Source organism: Mesocricetus auratus, unplaced genomic scaffold (genome assembly GCF_017639785.1).
Source record: "Mesocricetus auratus isolate SY011 unplaced genomic scaffold, BCM_Maur_2.0 Super-Scaffold_100013, whole genome shotgun sequence".
In the NCBI taxonomy this organism is placed as follows: Eukaryota; Metazoa; Chordata; class Mammalia; order Rodentia; family Cricetidae; genus Mesocricetus; species Mesocricetus auratus.
Window position 1 is genome coordinate 2,146,004 of NW_024429196.1, and position 18,959 is coordinate 2,164,962.

The window sequence follows — 18,959 nt, forward strand, 5'->3', positions numbered from 1 at the left end:
ATTTCAATGCATAAGAAGACAACAGAAAAACAAAAGTAATCTTATAACTCAAGAAAATTAACCCAAACCACCTCCTCTTGCAGTAAGTAATCCTGTAGTAGTTACACAGACATAACAGAATCTTTTTAGCGCTGAGGTTTTTATTTTTAATGATCAGCATTACTTTATTTGATAACAAAATCACAAAATACACTTTCAAATTTGACAAAGCATTAACCTAAGTTTTGTTTGACTACAAGATAGACGTGAAAGCATCATATAAAAATAAAGCAAACGTTTTTTGTAATTATGGAAAGCAAAAGTCTCTCCGGACATGATGGCTCATATCTAGAATCCCAGTAGCTAGAAAACTAAAGCAAGCCTAGTAATTTCTAGGTCTTCCTGGGCCACAGTCAAACTCGCTCAAAACAAGAAAGGGGAAAGGGAAAAACGAAAGTCTCCTGACAAGACCACTTAAATGCAAACCTGTGCAAACATTCTCCTCTAGCTGACAATGAAGTTTCCTAGGCTCTCAACTTCAAATGTCCTTCAACACTGGTTATCTATCTATTTATGCCCCATAAACTTCACCTGCTCAGTGGAATTACCTCCTACATGTACATGTGAGGCAGTGATGACTGACTGTTAGGAAGAAAGCCAAATGACAGAAATCTCTCACCGGGGATTTTCCACCTTCCAAAAGTCCTACTGCCCAAGTTCAACAATGGTGCTGAGTGTCCTGGTTCTCTTCTTTCATCATGTGTGTATTCAATTTAGATCACAGAACTTGCTGCAAGTACCTTTACCTGTTGAGCCATTTCACTGGTCCCAAAAAATAAGGGTTCCTTTTTTTGTTTGTTTAGATTTTATTTTTAATATGTATGGCTGTTTTACCTGCACGTATGTATGCCCATCATGTGTGTGCCTCGTACCTAAAGAGGTGAGAAGAAGGTATTTGGACTCCCTTAAACTGGAGTTATGAATGGTTGTGAGTTACCATGTGGTGTGGATGCTGGAAACTGATCCCAGGTCCTCTGCAAGAGCAAATAAGTGCTTTTAGCAACTAGGCTATTTCTTTAGTCTAAAACCTTAGTATTTAAAGAAGGATGGTTTCTTTAAATTACAATAATTATAATTACAAGACTAATTTAGTAAGAACTCATTGCTTTTGAGAGAACACTAAAATATAGCTGGAAAAAACAAGATACTAAATCACATTTTAGGGGCAGCATTTGAAGTCCAGAACAAATTTACATGTTCCTTTATCTCTCTCCCCTTCTCCCAAAACAACAAAAATATCCCACTGAACACATTTCACAGAAGTAGGATTCAAGAAAGCCCTAACAGTGTACATTATGTTATTAAAGCTAATTTACCAGTCTGGCATTATAGTTGGGGGTGCACATCTGTGATTCTAGCATTTGCAAGTTGCAGATACAAAGAGTACAATTTTGAGGTCAGGGCACACTCTGATATAAAGATTCAAAATACTTCATAAATATGTCATTTCTTATTATTTAGCATTGTCGCCTTAACTCTGAGTATCCTAATGGAATTACACCTGCATTCTACATAACAGTAGTTTTAAATTAAAGAAATTGTTTTTGAGATAAGATCTCTCTATGCACCCCTCACTGTTCTGGAACTCACACAGATCTACCTGCTTGTCTCCACAGTGCCTGGATTAAGGGTGTGTGGTACCATACCAGGTCATAACATTATTTTTAACTACTTCAAAAACATGGCCCAAGGTTAGAAGAGAGTCAACTGATGTGTGTAGTCATCTGTGTGATAGACTATATGAGCACTCATTCTCTGAAAGACATGAAAACAAAAGAGAAAATTCAGATAACCAGAACATCTAGATTTCACTCCTGCTTGCTCTTCATTCATATGGATGGTGACTAATGAATCATACCAGAATCAAAGTGTTGGGCCTAAGAAAGGCTTGGATGCAAGGCCCAGTGTAAGCTCCTGAGCCTGGCTAGAGTTTAGTGACCTGTCTCTAACTGTAACCTCCATGTGGGGGTGACTCAGCCAGATCTGATGCAAGATTACCCCCTGCCTAGCTATCTGCCTGCTTGGTGGAATACTATTGGCCCTTAACTCCTCACGTCACCTTATCCTATCCCAAGATTCCCATCCCCTACCTCAGTCCTATATAAGTTCCTGTGTGTTGGAATAAATCGAGATCCTGCTTCGACAGACTCCCAACTCAGTGTGGTTTTTTCTCCCTGGTAACTAATGGGGGGAGGGTCTGAGTCATCGACACTCATCATCCCTTCATCCCGCTCAGCCCCCAGGAAGAGGCCAGCTGGACAGGCCCTTCCCCCGCTCTACCTGCAGGGAGAACCCTGCATCAAAGGGCCCTAAAGCAGTTCAAGCTCCTGAAAATACACATTCTCATCGAGTATATACAATATAAAGTCTACCATCTCTTTGACACCAATTTTGGAGGATCAATTAGAAGGTACAGTTCCTTTTGTATCACTAGAACTAAAAGAGAAAACTACCATCAGAAAAGAAATGTATTAAAATCAATCTTGGAAATAATACCTCTTGAAAACAATTATGTGAACTGCCCAAACTCAATCTTCCCCCTCCCTCCTCAAAGCCAGTCCTCACTCTTCCCTCTGTTTCAATCCACTAAAACAGTTTCCTTATGACATCCAATCATCAGGCTTCCTAAGACTTTATGAGCTCTGGATCCCCCTTTCTAGCAAACACAAATTTATACTACTGTTACACTCGGTTTCAATGGTGATTTCCCACCTGCTCAGTGCCACTCAGAGAGAATCTGGCTTGTTTCCTGTAATTTCTTTAATAACCACCCACCAACCTGGGCTCAATCCCTCAGACTTTTTTCATGGAACCAGGGAAACTGGTCTCATTGGCTCTTGCCTCTTTTTTTTTGTTTTGTTTTTCAAGGCAGGGTTTCTCTGTGGCTTTGGAGGCTGTCCTGGAACTAGCTCTTGTAGACCAGGCTGGTCTCGAACTCACAGAGATATCCACCTGCCTCTGCCTCCCAAGTACTGGGATCAAAGGCATGGGCTACCATCGCTGGCTCTTGCCTTTTATCTAGTATAACCATCTTCCTGGGACCACTTTGATCAGAGAAGCCTACTGCCCACAGCTGACAGTCACTGCCTGTCATTCAGGACTCTGTACTATACAGACTCATTGTCTGAAAGAAACCCAGTCTTTTTGAGTAACCTGACTCTACTAAACATGACCTACTAGTACCTTTCCATGTCTAGATCCTTCCTACTGCCTCCCTTAGCCAGAAATGTCCTCTATCTTGCTGTCTTTCCCATGAAATTGTCTCAGATCACTTGGACTGTTAAGTATCACCTTGTTCCTCTGACACTTTATCACCCATTCTCTTTTGGGGATTGATTTCAGCACCAAGTTTTGCACAACTAACAAAGTTGTAACACATGCAGCCTAAAATGCAGAGACTAGAAGCAGAAGTCACGTCTTGCATATTTTAGTAATCTCTACCTACTACTCCATACCTATTCCTGTTTTTCTTAAGGACAGGATTTAAGGCTAGTGTTGCTCTTTAGGTGGGTTGACTAAAACTGATTGGATCTAAGAAGGCTGCCACAGTGTCAGCCAGATGACTTTTAACTTCATAATTTCACCTGTAAGCTAAATGGCACATTTCAACAACACAGCCGTTGACAAATGCCATGACAATATGGAAGAACCATAAAAGGAGTAAATGGGTATCTCATGAAAACCTGAGCATTTCAAAGTTACAGGAATATTCTTCCCATTTCTTTCACGCTGTAACTATTACCTCCCAAGGCCTAAGGACTTAAGAAGTTGACTTTGTATCTTATCTTCCACTTCTATTCTTAGCCAAAAGCTTCCTTCCCTGCTGAGGTTTTGTTGCTTGGTCTTATTGGTTGCACAATTCTCACAGGTAAAGTGGACCACTGTGGTTTCAGAAATTGGCAACATTTATACTGACGTACTTAATAAAATGTCATGCTTCTCAAAGATGTTCAATACATATTGTAGAGAATAAAGGAAGAATTTATTGAGTGTAATGACTATTCTCCAATGCCTATCAAACACTAAACACCCGAAAATAACATTTAGTAGCCTAGGCTAGCCTCAGATTCCAGGAAATCTTATCTCAGCATACACAATGCTGAAATTAACACTGTAAACCCATGTAAACACTGTGCCCAGAGTTCAGCTTTCAACTTTATTTTTAATCTGAGATATATAATCAAACTTGTCCTTCAATTTAGGATTTAACCTTAACTTCCCAAGTGCTGAGATTATTTCAACATCCCTAGTAATGTTCATACACACACACACACACACACACACACACACACACACACACACACACACATTCATTCTTGCCTATTTAAAAAAATTCAACCTCCAAAACCTTTCCAAGTTAGCCTTGGTGATGTACACTTGTAATCTTGGCACATCAGAGTCTGAGGAGGGACTAAATCTGGTCAGCTTGGGATGCACAAAGGACAAGGTAAACAAACTTTCGTTCTTAATAATTGTTTAAGTAGGAAGTAGCCTTGAACACATTGGCATAGGAGACAATTTCCTGAAGAGAACACCAGTAACACAGACACTGAGAACAACAACTAATAAATGTGACCTTCTGAAACTGAAAAGCTTCTATAAGGCAAAGGACACTGTCAATAAGACAAAACCACAGACTACAGAATGGGAAAAGATCTTCACCAACCCCACATCTGACAGAAGGCCAATCTCCAAAATAGAACTCAAGAAATTAGACATCAAACTACCAAATAATCCGATTAAGAAATGGGGTGCTGATCTAAACAAAGAAGTCTCAACAGAAGAATCTCAAATGATTAAGATACACTTACAGAAATGTTCAACATCCTTCACCATCAGGGAACCACAAATCAAAACGACTATGAGATACCATCTTATACCAGTCAGAATGGCTTAGATCAAAATCACTACTGACAGTTTATGTTGGAGAGGATGTGGAGTAAGTGGAACATTCCTCCACTGCTGATGGTACTGCAAACTAGTACAGCCACTCTGGATATCAGTATGGCAGTTTCTCAGAAAATTGGGAATCTATCTACCTCAAGGACCAACAATACCAATCTTAAGCATATACCCAAAAGGATATTCAATCATTCCACAAGGACACTTTCTCAACTATGTGCATAGCAGCTTTATTAGTAATATCCAGAACCTGGAAACAGCCTAGAAGCCATTCAACTGAAGAATGGATAAATAAGGTGTGGTATATTTACACAGTAGAGCAGTACTCAGCTGTTAAAAAAGAAAAAGGAAAAAACAGTATCAGGAAATTTGAAGGCAAATGAATGGCATTAGGAAAAAAAATAAAAACCATCCTGAGTGAGGTAACCCAAACATGGTATTTACTCAATCATAAATGGATATCAGCCGTAAAGGATAGCCATGCTACAATCCACAGCCCCAGAGAGGCCAGGTAAAAAAGGAGGGCTCAAAGAAGGATGAATGGATTTCCCTTGGAAGAAGAAATAGAAAAGATCTCCTCGGTAAACTGGGGTAGGAGGGTTAGAGTGGGAGGATGGGAACATGAGGGATCGGGTTGGGTGGGTTGGGGGCAGGACAGAGGGGGAGAGTAATGAAAGAGATGTCTTGATGTGGAGCATTTTGGGATCAGGGAGAAACCTGGTACCTGGGAACCTCCAGGAATCCACAAGGATGATCACAGCTAAGAGTCTGAACAATAGTGGAGAGGGTGCCTGAACTGGCTATTTCCTATGAGTGTCTGCCTAGCATGTACAAAGCCCTGAGTTTGATTGGAAGAACTGAGAAAGCCGGCTGTGGTGATACATTCCTTTGAATCTACTACCACTTGAGACGAAGAAGAAAGAACAGAAATTCAAGGCCACTCTCAACTACACATCAAAATTAATGACTAGCCTGGGCTTCAAGAGAAACTACCTAAATAAAATGTAATTATGAAACTGATATCCCTTGTTATTAGCATATTTAATAATGTTTATAGAATCACTTAGAGGTCTTCCCCTTATCAAAAGTAAAAAGGGAATTATACAGTAATACCATTGTCCCATTTATATCCACATATATGAATGTAAAAACATTTACATATTTGAGGAAAAAGACAATCAGTGAATAAATAAGTTTGCTTTCTGATACAAATATATTTCAAGTTATACATTGTATATAATCATATGTAGATATTCCACTAGGGTATTCATAGTTCACATAAAATACTACTATAAACTACAAAAAGTAAGCACTATTCTTTATGAATATAAATGATCCCTTTATACATTCTTTCCTCAATTTTTCGTTCAATATACAGCTCCATAAACAAGGTGGCAAACAGTATTATAAAAAATGAATGACTTTAGAAATTGCTGCCATCCATCCAACCTTGTAGACTGAACAGCTACTGGATTCTTGGACTTCCCATTAGAGGACACCCATTGTTAGACTAGCAGGACCACAGCCTAAAAGCCACTCTAAATACACACGCGCGCGCACACACACACACACACACACACACGTGTGTGTATGTATATATGTTATATATAACACATAGTTTAATATAGTGTATATAAAGTATAATAAATGAGTATATGTATCCATTTTATCAATTCTGTTTCTCTAAGAACCCTAATACAGAACACATGTTTTTGTAAGCTGTTCCTTATTAATCTTGCATTATCCCATTTAGCATAAAAATATATTTTTATTTACATACTTTTATTCTAATAAATAAGAATTTATTAGATTCACACTAGATTATGAAAATATTTAATATAAACATAGTGTACATAGTGCCTTATGTATATTCACCTATCTATATTTGCTTAATAAATCAAATAATACATAAACAGATTTAAAACAAAAGAAATTGTTGTATTCTATTTTGGTCTTTATGAGATGTATGGTACAGCAATTAGCTTCTTGATCAATTTTATTCTTGTCACATTTAACATCAAGTGAGAACACAAATTCACCAAAGAATCAATGCTTCAAAATATGGCAATCCTAGCAAAATTCCACTTCTGAATATATACCCCAAGAATCAAAAGCAAGGGCTCAAATAGATCTATGTGTGTACACATGGCAATACTATCTGAATAGCTGAATGGTGGAAGCAATCTGGATGACCATGATACCCAAATGTGGCACAGACCATGAGCTATATTAGCCTTGAAAAGGGAAGTTATCCTGACCACACTACAAAATGGATGAATCCAAACAACATTACACCTGATCCTGTTACAAGAGGACAAATACTTCAGGCCTCACTTATTTGAAGTAAACAGAGTAATCGAACTCAAAGAGGGGCAGGAGAATGGAGGAATGAAGCTAGCTGAGCAAGAATGGAAGTTTGGTGAATGAAATGCTCTAGACATGGGCTGGGGTTAACTGGTACAAAACTGTATAAATGTACTTACTACTACTGAACTGTATACTTCAGTGGTCACTTTTCTAGTTTTACCACAAAAATACAAACAAGCAACAAACAAACAAAAAATAGCCATCTACAAAGATGTAGTGTAGAGAAGCTGGGGAGATTGTTCAGCTACTAAAGTACTGGCACACGACCATGAAGACCGGGGGGGGGGGGGTAAAACAGGTATGGTGCTTTGTAACTCTAGCACTGGGTAAGAGAAGACAGACATACATCTAGAGCTCACTAGCTAGCCAGCTTAGTTGATGAGCTCTAGGCCAGTGAAAGACCACTGAGAAATATCTGAAATTGCCCTTAGACTAAAAATGGCATCCATACATGTATATACACAGAGGCAGGGAGAGATGAAGAAAAGTTCCCAATAATAACCAGTTCCTACCGGTCAATTGTAGGACTGATCTGCATCAGGAAGACGGGACAGCAGGGGCAGACTAGCCAGATGACTGGCAGGCAGACCTGACAGAGTAGAGGAAAGTCTAGGAATTGCTCCACCACTGACATGCATCCCCTGAGTTAATTAACATACTATGAGAAGTCACAAGTCCCAGCTCTCTGTACAGAAGACACAAGTTGATCCTTCTGGAACACAACAGGCCAGAATCTTCTTGAAGGCCAAGCCTGGCTTACCTTCTACCTACTTGGAAGACAGATCCTCAATCTGGTCAGGGATCCAAGTCCACTAGACAAGGGCTAGAACTAACAGTGAACAGAGTCCCTTGATGTGATATGTGACTCCTCCCATATTACTGACAAAATGTATGACCTAAATTCAATCCAGAAGAAACATGAGACCAATCCAAACTGCAGGTTAAAACAAATGTGCCACATCTCTTAAAGAGCCATGGTCAAGAAACACAAGGCAACAAGCTCAGCATCTCTGCTCTTTTGTTCCTTTACTCCAGGGAAGCCACCCATTGAACGATCTGAGTCAACTCTCTACTCCCTACTGGGAAACAGACTCCTTAGTCTTTTGGAGTCCTAAAAGCAAGGACTTGGTAGTGATAAATTTCTAGTATATATAAACAAAGAAAGAAAACCAGTTTACAAGAATTTCTGAGAAACAAATCTGTGACAAAGGAAAAGACTTAATCACCTCAGTTTGTGCAAGCTACCAACTTCTAACTCTAGTTCCTTGTGAAACTCAGTATGGCTTTTTGTCAATTTTAAGTAGTTGTTCTTTAAGACAAGGTAGCCAAGGCTAGCCTTAAATTTACCCAGTTGAAGATAACCTTGAATTTCTAATCCTGCTTCCACCCGCTGGAAGTTTGAATTACAGGCTTGTACCACTACACCCAGTTTATATGGGCTGGAGACAGAAACCGACTAAATGCTGGGCAAGGCACTCTGCCAAATGAGTTACCCAAGTCAATTTTAATATACTTCTGGTAAATATAACTGACAGAATCTTAATTAATGTTTGTCATAGGCAGCCTCAAAGGTTAACAACAATGTATCTCCTGATGTTTAGACTCATATGGTCATTTCCAGAGTGTGGGAAGACTTTGATCATTTATGAGCTTAGTTATCAAACTAAGATTATAGCTTCCATATTGGGATCTCTCTTGCTTTCTCTCAGATAACTTGGACTGGAAGACACTATTACTAGCTGCAGAGGCCAATGTGGAAGTGATGCTCCATCTAACCACTGGTGAGCCCTGGCTGTGGGGACAGCCCTGTGAGTAAATGTGGAAACAAAAAGATTCAGCCCCTGAGCCGAGGACAAGTCCAGGTGACAGCAAACCTAACTCTTTCACATTCAAATATGCTGTGCCTAAGGTCCTAAGCTATAAAACCTGACAGATTATGAGGGTCAGGCGATACCACACAGCTTGAAAACTAACACAATTATCTGAGTAGTAGTTCTTATTCAGACTAACATAGTTTTGTTTTGTTTTTAAAGCTCTGAAGTGGGTCACTTTCTTCTTGGTGATCTATAGCCACACTTCACAAAATGGTCAGAAGAGGGGCAATTGTGTCCAGTAACAGTTTCTGACAGGACTCTTATTCACTGAAGTCCTGGTATACAGCTGACACTGCTGTGTTAGGATTGCTGGGGAGCAATCCTAAGAACTCCACTGTCTTCCAGGTAAACAGAGTCTCTAGGATCCCGAAGCTAGGAGCTCTGATTCCATGAAGCCTAGTTTCTCATGCTCAACAAAATAGACCATATTCACTGGCAATTCCAAAGAGAACCTCACTATATTCCATGAGACACTTTGATCACTTTTCAAAATCTATGAAAAAATATACAAGAAATAAGTTTTCAATGTACACCAGTTTTATGAAATCTCTACCAACTTTACTACCAAGTCTAACTTACCTAACTACAAAAGTGACCCTTTCTGAGGCACAATTACTTTTCTCCTACCTTCCACTCATCATACTATCTTGTAAACTTTCCCTCATCATACCCCCTCAACTGGCCTCCTTCATGTGTACACAGAACAGTAACCACCAGAGGAGGTGTGGCCTTGCTGAAAAAATATGTCATTGGGGATGGGCTTAACGTCTCTCTCTACGCCCAGTTTTCTCTGTGCTTTCTGTTTGGGGATTCAAGATGTTAGGCCTGAGCTTCCTGCTCCTACCGGCTCTTGGAACTGGAACCCAAATAAACTCTTTCTTTTCTAAGTTGTCTTGGCCTTGGTGTCTACTACAGCAATAAAATGGCAACTGAGACAACATACTAGAACCATGTTCACATAGGAAACAACTGTTTGCTCCAACTCAACTAGTTTCTCATCTTGTCTAGCTCCTCACACTATTAGCATCTGTATTAAAGTTTCAAACTGAAGAACTCATTATTTTCTAACTCTGACAAAAGATTTAAAAATAGTTAGCAATCCACTTTGTAGGGATAGCCAGCCTGCTCATACTGGCCCCAATGTCAGTATTATCAGTCATTTTCAAAAAAGAGAGTAACAATAAGAAATTTTCTGTATAAGCACTTAATGGAATAAAACAAGAGAACCAAAGCTAAATACCATATGCCAAGCATTTAAAATAATATGTGAATACAAATCTATCCCTTATACACTAAGAAGCAACAATATCACATGACCACCTTAGGTTACATTAAGTGCTCCTAATACAGGATGACTAAACTGAACCACAGAAGTGTGTAGCAAAAAAAGCTTCACAGCACTAGCTTTTCTTAGGACAATATGATTTCAAGTTCACTGTAAATACCCTTAATATTTAATAACCTAGTTATTAGTTATTAGACCTGTTCATATAGAGGCCCCAGAAAGTACTGTGATGGTTAATCTTGGTTGACGGAAAGGCCAGGTACTCTTGAGAGTTACAATTCTAAAAAGGAGACCAATATGGGGATTTGTTAAAAAGCTTTACTATTGGAATGAAGATTGATCAGTTGGAGCCAGCCACTGCTTGGAGCGCTGCCATGGCACACACCCAAGCCCAGCAAAGACAGCATTGGGTACTGCATCTACTTGGACTGCAAATGGCAGAGTGACCCTAACTTTAATAACAGGCTTTGATAATGAAGAAAGAAACAGAAGCTTGCTAAGGAGAGAGCTGGGCTTTCCAAGTTACCTGCCTTAAAAGATGCTGAAGCTGGGGCCAGACGTTGGTAGTGCACGCCTTTAATCCCAGCACTCAGGAGGCAGAGGCAGGCGGATCTCTGTGAGTTCGAGGCCAGCCTGGTCTACAGAGCGAGTTCCAGGACAGCCTCCAAAACAATACAGAGAAACCTTGTCTCAAAAAACCAAAAAAAGATGCTGAAGCTGTTCTGAAACTCTTCTTTGAAGAGATAGAAGGGTGTAAATCACCTAATAAAAGCAATTGCTGTGTGTGGACAGTCTCAGTAGCTGCTAAAAGTGTTGCAGCAGACTCTTCTACCACCAGTGGTCCAGATGCTTCTGATCAAGCTTCCAACCATTAGTCAGAGAATGGTAAGCGCTCAGAGCTTGGCTGAAGATGGTGTGGAATAAGCCAGATATCAACACTGTAAAATCTCAGTCACGAATGATTTAACAATTAGCTTAGAGAGAACTGGCTCTGGGGGAATAACAACAAATACGCTTGTCATGAACTGTCCTACACGGTCTTCTACCTCAGTGAAATTTCTAAGAATCTGGTGGAGCCCACAGGGCATAAAGAGATATTCTTCCTAGGGCAAGGAATAAACCGTTACACCAAGCTTTTCCTACCACCAAAAAAGTAACAGTGTTTGGTGGGCCTACATGGATGTTACAGGTAGCAGATTGCTCACTTGGAAGTGTTACTCTGACCCACATACCAGATGACTCAAAAAGAAAAAAGAAAACTGATAGCTTTTGTGGGCAATATGATCCAGCAGATGCAAAAGTACATGAGGTGTCAGTAACAGACACGGGTCTTGTTTGAGTTTCTGACAGCCCCCCATCAGTTAATCACAGCAGATGCCTTCAGAATTGTGGAACAAGGCCCTATTGTCATCTGCAAGCAACTATTCTCCCCCTTACAAAGAGCTCTTTACCTGCTATGGGCTTTAGTGGAAACAGAATGTTTGACAATGGGCCACTGAATTACCATGTGAGCTCTGCTGTCCATCATGAACTTGGTGTTATCTGACTCACTGAGGCATAAAGTTGGGTACACACAATAATAACCCATCATCAAATGGAAGTGATATACACGAAATGAGCCCAAGCAGGTCCTGAGGGCACAAGGAAGTACACGAAGAAGCTGCCCAAATGTTTATAGCTCCGACTCCTGTTACAATGCCTTCTGTCCCCAAGCATGCACCTATATCCTCATAAGGGTGTGCCCTATGATGATCTGCTGACCGAGGGGAAAAAGGACTAGGGCCGTTACCACCCAGGAGTGGACAGCCAAAGCATTGGTAGGCCCCTGTGGAGGCAACTCTCAGGACACTGGGTGAAGAAAAATCTTTATACTAGGCAGAATTTCAGGCAATGTATAAGGGTTTATATATTTTGCTTTGAAAGAAAAGAGGCTAAATATGCAACTATATACTTAATGATGGGCTAAAGCCAATGATTTGACCAAATAGTCAGGAACTTGGAAGAATAATTAGAAAACTAATGAGAAAGATATTTGGGGAGAGAGATATGTGGAGAGGTCCAAGTGGGCAAAGAACATGAAGACAGTTATGCTTCATGTAAATTCTCATCAAAAGGTAAACTTTAGCAGAGCAGTTAATAACTGAATAAATAGAACATTCCATCTGTGGATAATAGCCTCTTTTCCTGGCTATCCCTGTCATTTCCAGTGGGCCCATGACAACGTGGCCATGGTGACAGAGTTAAAGGCTATATGCAAGGGCTTGGTAGCATGGATTTCCACTCACCAAGACTGCCCCACCATAGCTGTTGCTGAGTGCCATATCTCCCAGCAGCAGCAGCTGACACTGAGCCCTCCATAACACCAATGACCAGAGTCTCCAGCCAAAGCTGGAGGCAGGTTGACTGCACTGGACTACTTACACTGTGTCCCTCCTGGAATGGATACTTTTTCTGGTTATACATATAAAACTTCTGCCAAAACTACTATCCATGGACTTGTACAGTCTTACCCACTGTCAGGATACTCCACACAGCATTGCTTCTGACCAAGGAACTCACTTCATAAGCAAAGAAGTGTGGGAGTAGACTCATTATCATAGAATTCATTAGTCACACCATGCTCCCCAATACCTGGAAACAGCTAGGTGTTAGAATAACGGAATGGTATTTTAAAGATAGCCACTGTTGGACTATCATACAATCACATAAGCCAATCAAATACATCCTCTTTTAATACATATGTTCTATTCCTCTAGAATTCTTGTGAACATACATAGTTGACAGAGAAGCACTATATATTAATCTTGTCCCAATGGCTTCATACACTTAAAATAGGAACTTAACCTTTTTCATAATACTCCTTGTTTCCCTGAATTGTTACAAAATGCTAGTCATACATTATCTATGCAGTATATGTCATATTTTCCTCTTGTGCAAGCGTCTTGATTACCTGCATTTGAAAAACAACACATGTAAGAGCTAAAGAACTCACTTCACTTAAAGACTATATCCTTTCTTCAAGGAGCGGTGATCATTTGTACTTCAGGTTCACTCAAAAACAACACTCCAGACCACTTTGCAAAACAAACAAACAAACAAAAAGATAAAAAATAACCCAGGTGTGCTCTGAAGGAGTCATCCTTAGTCACTCCTGGATGTGCTGTGATACCTTTTGAATCACTTCAAGAGAGTGCCTGACAACAACTTACAGGAGGAAAAATTGATTCTGGCTCCTAGCTAATGGATATAGTCCATCATGCCAGGCCTGTGGCAATGAGACTCTAAGGCCTTTGGTTACAAGCACTGACATGAGACCGAAAACTAGGGAAAGAAGGAGAACCACCAAATAAAATATTCACTTCAAAGCCTGCCCCTAGTGACCTACTTCTGCCAGCTAAGGTTATCAAGGCAGAAAACAAAAAGACCCAGAGACTGACATTGGGGTTCGAACTTCAAACTGAAGGTCAGAAAAGCAAAGCAGTGAACCACTATCTCTTACAGCTACCTGAATGGGCTGATCCTGGTACCTCTTCTCAGCGTAGCTGAAGAATCCTCTGTGTGGCTGGAGAATGAATGCTTCCTACTTAATACTGAAGACCCTGCTTCTATCTTTTATATTCCTCTAATGCTGCAATTAAAGGCATGTGATCTGTTACTCTTTTAGACTGATTCAATCTCATGTATCCCTGGGTGACCTTGAACTCAAAGAGATCCTTCTACTTCTTAATCCTGAGTTCTAGGGTTAAAGATTAATTGCCTGGCTTCTATGACTTGTGGCTGACTTTTATTTCTGAATCTTAAGGCAAGCTTTAATAAATCATAAATAATATATCACTACAGAAATACATCTACAAAAATTAATTTCAGAAGTAGAACACTAAAGAATATATAGTAAATCTCATGTCCTTCTCTAGTGGATATAGCTTTAATACCATGTTCCAATCCATGCTAGAACCAAAGCCAGATACCCAGTGAAGGGCAAGGTAGCAATGCCTTCATGGTCATCATTGCAATCTAAGTAAAGAACAGTTACAGACAGAGCATATCTGAGTGAGGAAGTCTGGGATGGGAGTAACCAAGGATAAGGCTGCATCAAGCTACCTACATCCCTGAACAAACCAAAGACAGCTGCTGCCTCCCCAAAGTCATTCATCTACAGAATCTCTTCTCATTTTCATCTCACACATCCCTTTCATTTCTGCAATCCCTCTATCCTGTCCTTTTAGTATCATCTTAATGCTGTATTATTCCAAATACAGAATTTCATTCTCCAAAAATTCATTTGACACTCCTCAAAATTGTTCATTGGAGAATATTAGTTTGGTAAGACAAAACTTTCTTATTCTGTTGGCTTCATGTCAAAGGCTCCCCCAAGTAACCATTCTGCTAGCTCTAGAAACTGCCTCACTTGTCATCAAGCCTAAGTCATTTTTGGTCAACATGCATCATCAAGAACCAAAGCACCCACCCACTGCTGGCTATTTCCCACCTCCCAGTGCCTGCTAGGTGTGCACAATGTGTGTGTGTGCTAGCTTGCCTTTCTGTCCTCCTTGACTCATCATACCACGTATAAGGCTGACACGGTTCTTCCACATCTCCTTTATCCAATTCCTCTACCTCCAGCACAAAGAAGCTACCCATAGATTCAGGACCTGAGATGTCAAGACATACTCTTCCATAGGAACTATGGGTGCTTGGAAAACACACAAAGGTGACCAAGACAGATGACCTGTCAGAAGCAACAATGTTCCACACCACTCTGTGGTGAGTATTCCAGAGCTCTTTCTGAACAGATAGCAAAATCAACAGGTGCTCACATTCTTTTAAATGGTACAGAGTTGCATAAATGGTGTAGTTGTGCATAAAGATATGCTCAACTTCCTGTACATGGAAATCAAATCTAGATCTCCTGAAGCACTTAAAACATAGCACACAGTCAACGCACTATACCAATCAGGGAATGTCAGTAAGATGCTATATTTAACAAGTATTTCTGATGAACAACTGGTTGAATCTATATATGCCATATCCACAATATGGAAAACCAACTGCACCAGCTTTACTAGGTTTTCTTCAAAACACCCCACAGCAGGAACAAAATGAAAAGATAAAGTAACAATCATGTATTCACTCAACAAAATCAACCTGGGCTTCTAGAAGATAGAAGGTAAACTGTAATGTTATAAAACAATATGCAAACTCTTTACCAATGGTATTCAAAGCCTACACATTAAATAGTCAGCACATACCTATGAGGAAATAAAGACTGTAAACAAGATTACCTTACAAACCAACAAGGAATGCAGTGAATGGAAGGGATGAAACACAAAGAGCAGCTCAGCTTCTTTCTTAACCTAGACCTCTGAAGCAGAACTGTGGGACACACCTATAACCTCAGACCCGGGTTACTGGGGGAGTAGGACTTGAAGCCCCAGATAAGCTCAGACTGCATAGTGAGTTCTAATCTAGCTGAAGTAACAGAACAAAACTCTTCTCTCAAAAACAGATAAATAAAATTAAAAAATTAAAAACTATTATGAATATCAGATAATGTTGACTAAAATAGCAATACTGAATTAAAATTATTAAATTTAAAATCTTGAAATCCTGTAATTAAGGTACAAGAAACTAAATCTGGAGTGAAATCTTTCCTTGGGAGGCAAAAAAAATGAAAGAAAAAGAAAATTCTTACTCTACCCAATAACCATACACTAATTCTGAAATTATTGCTAAATTTCTCAAGGGTTAAGGGTTTGGCTCAGTGGTAAAGCACTTACCCAATATGCACCAGGCTCTAGTTTCCATCCCCAGGACAACAACAACAAATTTTAAGTTGAGGCCACAGGAGGTGGTCAATGACTTATTTCAGCATTCAGGAAGAGAAGGCCACCCTGCCAAAGGGGAAGGGGGGTGTCAGTCCTGAGCTCATGGATTGACAGTATTGACATGTAAAAAACAGTTTACAGATTCAATGTAAATCCCTTAAAACTTCCAATGCAATTCTTCACAGAAAATGAAAAAAAAATCTTAAAATTTTATATGGAAATACAAAAATACCAAGATAGTCAAAATAATCCTGAGCAATAAAAGCACTGGTGAATTATCAAAATCCCTCATTTTAAGAGCTCCCCCACCCCCCAAAAAACAAAAAACAAAGGTACACTGATCAATGGAATGGAACTGAGGACCCAGGTTTAGGTCTACATACTTACGGTGACCTGGTTTTTGACAAAAAGGACAAAAATACACTGGAAAATACCTGATCTTCAGCAAATGGTGCTGGTCAAACTGGATGACAATGTGCAGGAAAAAATGAAACTAGATTGCTATCGTTCAACCTGCACAAAACTTAACTATAAATGGGTCAGGACCTCAACATAAAACCTTATTCCTTAAACTCAATAGAAGAGAAAGTACAAAATATACTTCAACTTATAGACACAGGAAAGGGCTTCTGAACAGGACCCTGGTAGCAAAGGCAGGCATTAAGACCAATAGTTAGCCGGGCGTTGGTGGTGCACGCCTTTAATCCCAGCACTCGGCAGGCGGATCTCTGTGAGTTCGAGGCCAGGCTGGACCGACAGCCTCCAAAACAATACAGAGAAACCCTGTTTCGTAAAAAAAAAAAAAAAAAAAAAAAAAAAAAAGACCAATAGTTAACAACTGAGACCACATGAAAGTAAAAAATTTCTGTACAGTGGTCACCATCAATCAAGTAAGGAAGCCTACAGAGTGGGAAAAATCTTTACTCGCTACACTTCTAACAAAGGGTTAGTATCCAGAACACACAAGAACTATAAATAAATAAATAAATAAATAAATAAATAAATAAATAAATAAATAAATAAGCCAACCTTAACTGGGGTATAGCATGGGCATGGTGACATAAGCCTCTAGGCCCAGCCTTTGGGGGTAGAGTTATGGAGATCTGTGTGTACTCCAAGGCAGTCAGGGATGCATTATGAGTTTAAATGAAGTCACCCTATAGCAGGCAGCAATATCCCAACTAGACACCTCATATTAACAAATTAAAAAGTACCAGAAAAGGCACTTGAGTTGTTGGCCAGTGGTGTCTCATAGACTCCAAAGAACTACAGGCTACTGCCCTTGCTCTTAGTTACCCTCCAAAATTTGACTATAAGATCTCTGAGTATAGAACATGGAGAAACTAAGATGGTACTGACCCTGTAGCTTCAGCACAACTGGCTAGCTTTCAGAGTGCTGCAATGTAGCAAGCACATTACTGGAGAAAAAGGTCATCACTGATCTTGCCTAGCTGTCAACTCTCTGAGCTACAATAATGACTGGCCTGGTTAGATATGTCTACTGGTGTAATCGTAGTACAAATGTTATGGGAGTTTCTGATTGGATTTAAGGCTCATCCTGCAAGATGAAACCCCTACCTGGTATCGTTTTTTCAGAGTCAACCTGTAGCTAGAGAGGTCATAGGCCCTAGGGAAAAATATTCTACTGTTATTCTGCTAAGTGGACCTAGTATTACACCATCTCTTTAGTAATCATTGTTATATCAATAGTTTAGTGTATTTCTCAACTCCCATCGGAGAAGCTTCTTTTTGCAGTAAGTGGTGATTAACAGAGAGACCCACAAGTGATCGATGTACAGAAGGATGAGCCTGCCAGGCACTCAGACCTAAATGGGACATCAGATCACACTCCCTCCTTCCAAGACTCAGGCATCTTTGCAGAAGAGGAGGCAGAAAGACCGTAGTACAAACCAGAGGTAGCAGGTGGCTACTACAGAGTGTTTTCATCATACAACAAGGCAATGGCACATTTGAGCAATATGAATTCTCACTGTCTGTGACAGCCTACAGCATCAGACATGTTCAAGCTCATGTCAGACAAAATTCTAGCATGGAGAGTGGAAGGTGGGCATGAACTTCCATCATAACTGAGAAGCTATTAGCTTTTGACATCTGCTGGGAGAAGGAGAGTCAGTTTTCTTTAAGTATGTATTCCTGACAGATTGATGCTCCAGTGTAATGCCCACACTTGAGAGTATTTGGTTGCACAAACTAGACTAAATGAGTTAAGAAAGAGGGGTGGAGGGAGAACATGAGGTTAGGTAAATATGACAGTGGGTCTAGGAGGAGATGGAAGATGGTGAATGGAAGCAAAATGCAATGGGGGGGGTTCAAGACAGGATTTCTCCATGTACTCCCAGCTATCCTGGAACTCACTCTGTAGACCAGGCTGGTCTCAAACTCAGAGATCCTCCTGCCTCTGCCTCCCAAGCGCTGGGATTAAAGGTGTGAGCCACCACTGTACCCTCAAAATGCATTTTAAGAAATTCTCAAAGAATTGATAAAAAAAAACTTTTTTAAAATGGGGAGGCAGACAGGAGTTAAGGACAGTCCGGATTATACAGACAGATCCCTTTCTCAAACAAATGAGCAAACAAACAAACAAACCCACAAATAAGTCTGTAGAAGAGTTTGCAGCACATCTTTAACAATTTGTCCCTTTTCGTC

The 18,959-nt window shown here is 40.0% G+C and overlaps 1 protein-coding gene across 2 annotated transcripts in view; it reads right to left on the reverse strand.

Moving 5' to 3' along the window:
• The window catches only part of Ccny (cyclin Y), a 134,744-nt gene that overhangs the window by 106,796 nt on the left and 8,989 nt on the right, over positions 1-18,959 (reverse strand). The window contains exon 2 of one of the 2 annotated variants that reach the window (XM_013123078.3): positions 16,245-16,358. The exons of the other annotated variant lie outside the window; for it this stretch is intronic. Within the exon in view, the coding sequence (XP_012978532.1) occupies positions 16,245-16,272 (28 nt within the window). The 5' untranslated portion in view covers positions 16,273-16,358. The remainder of the gene's footprint in view (positions 1-16,244; positions 16,359-18,959) is intronic. 2 annotated transcript variants of the gene reach the window in all.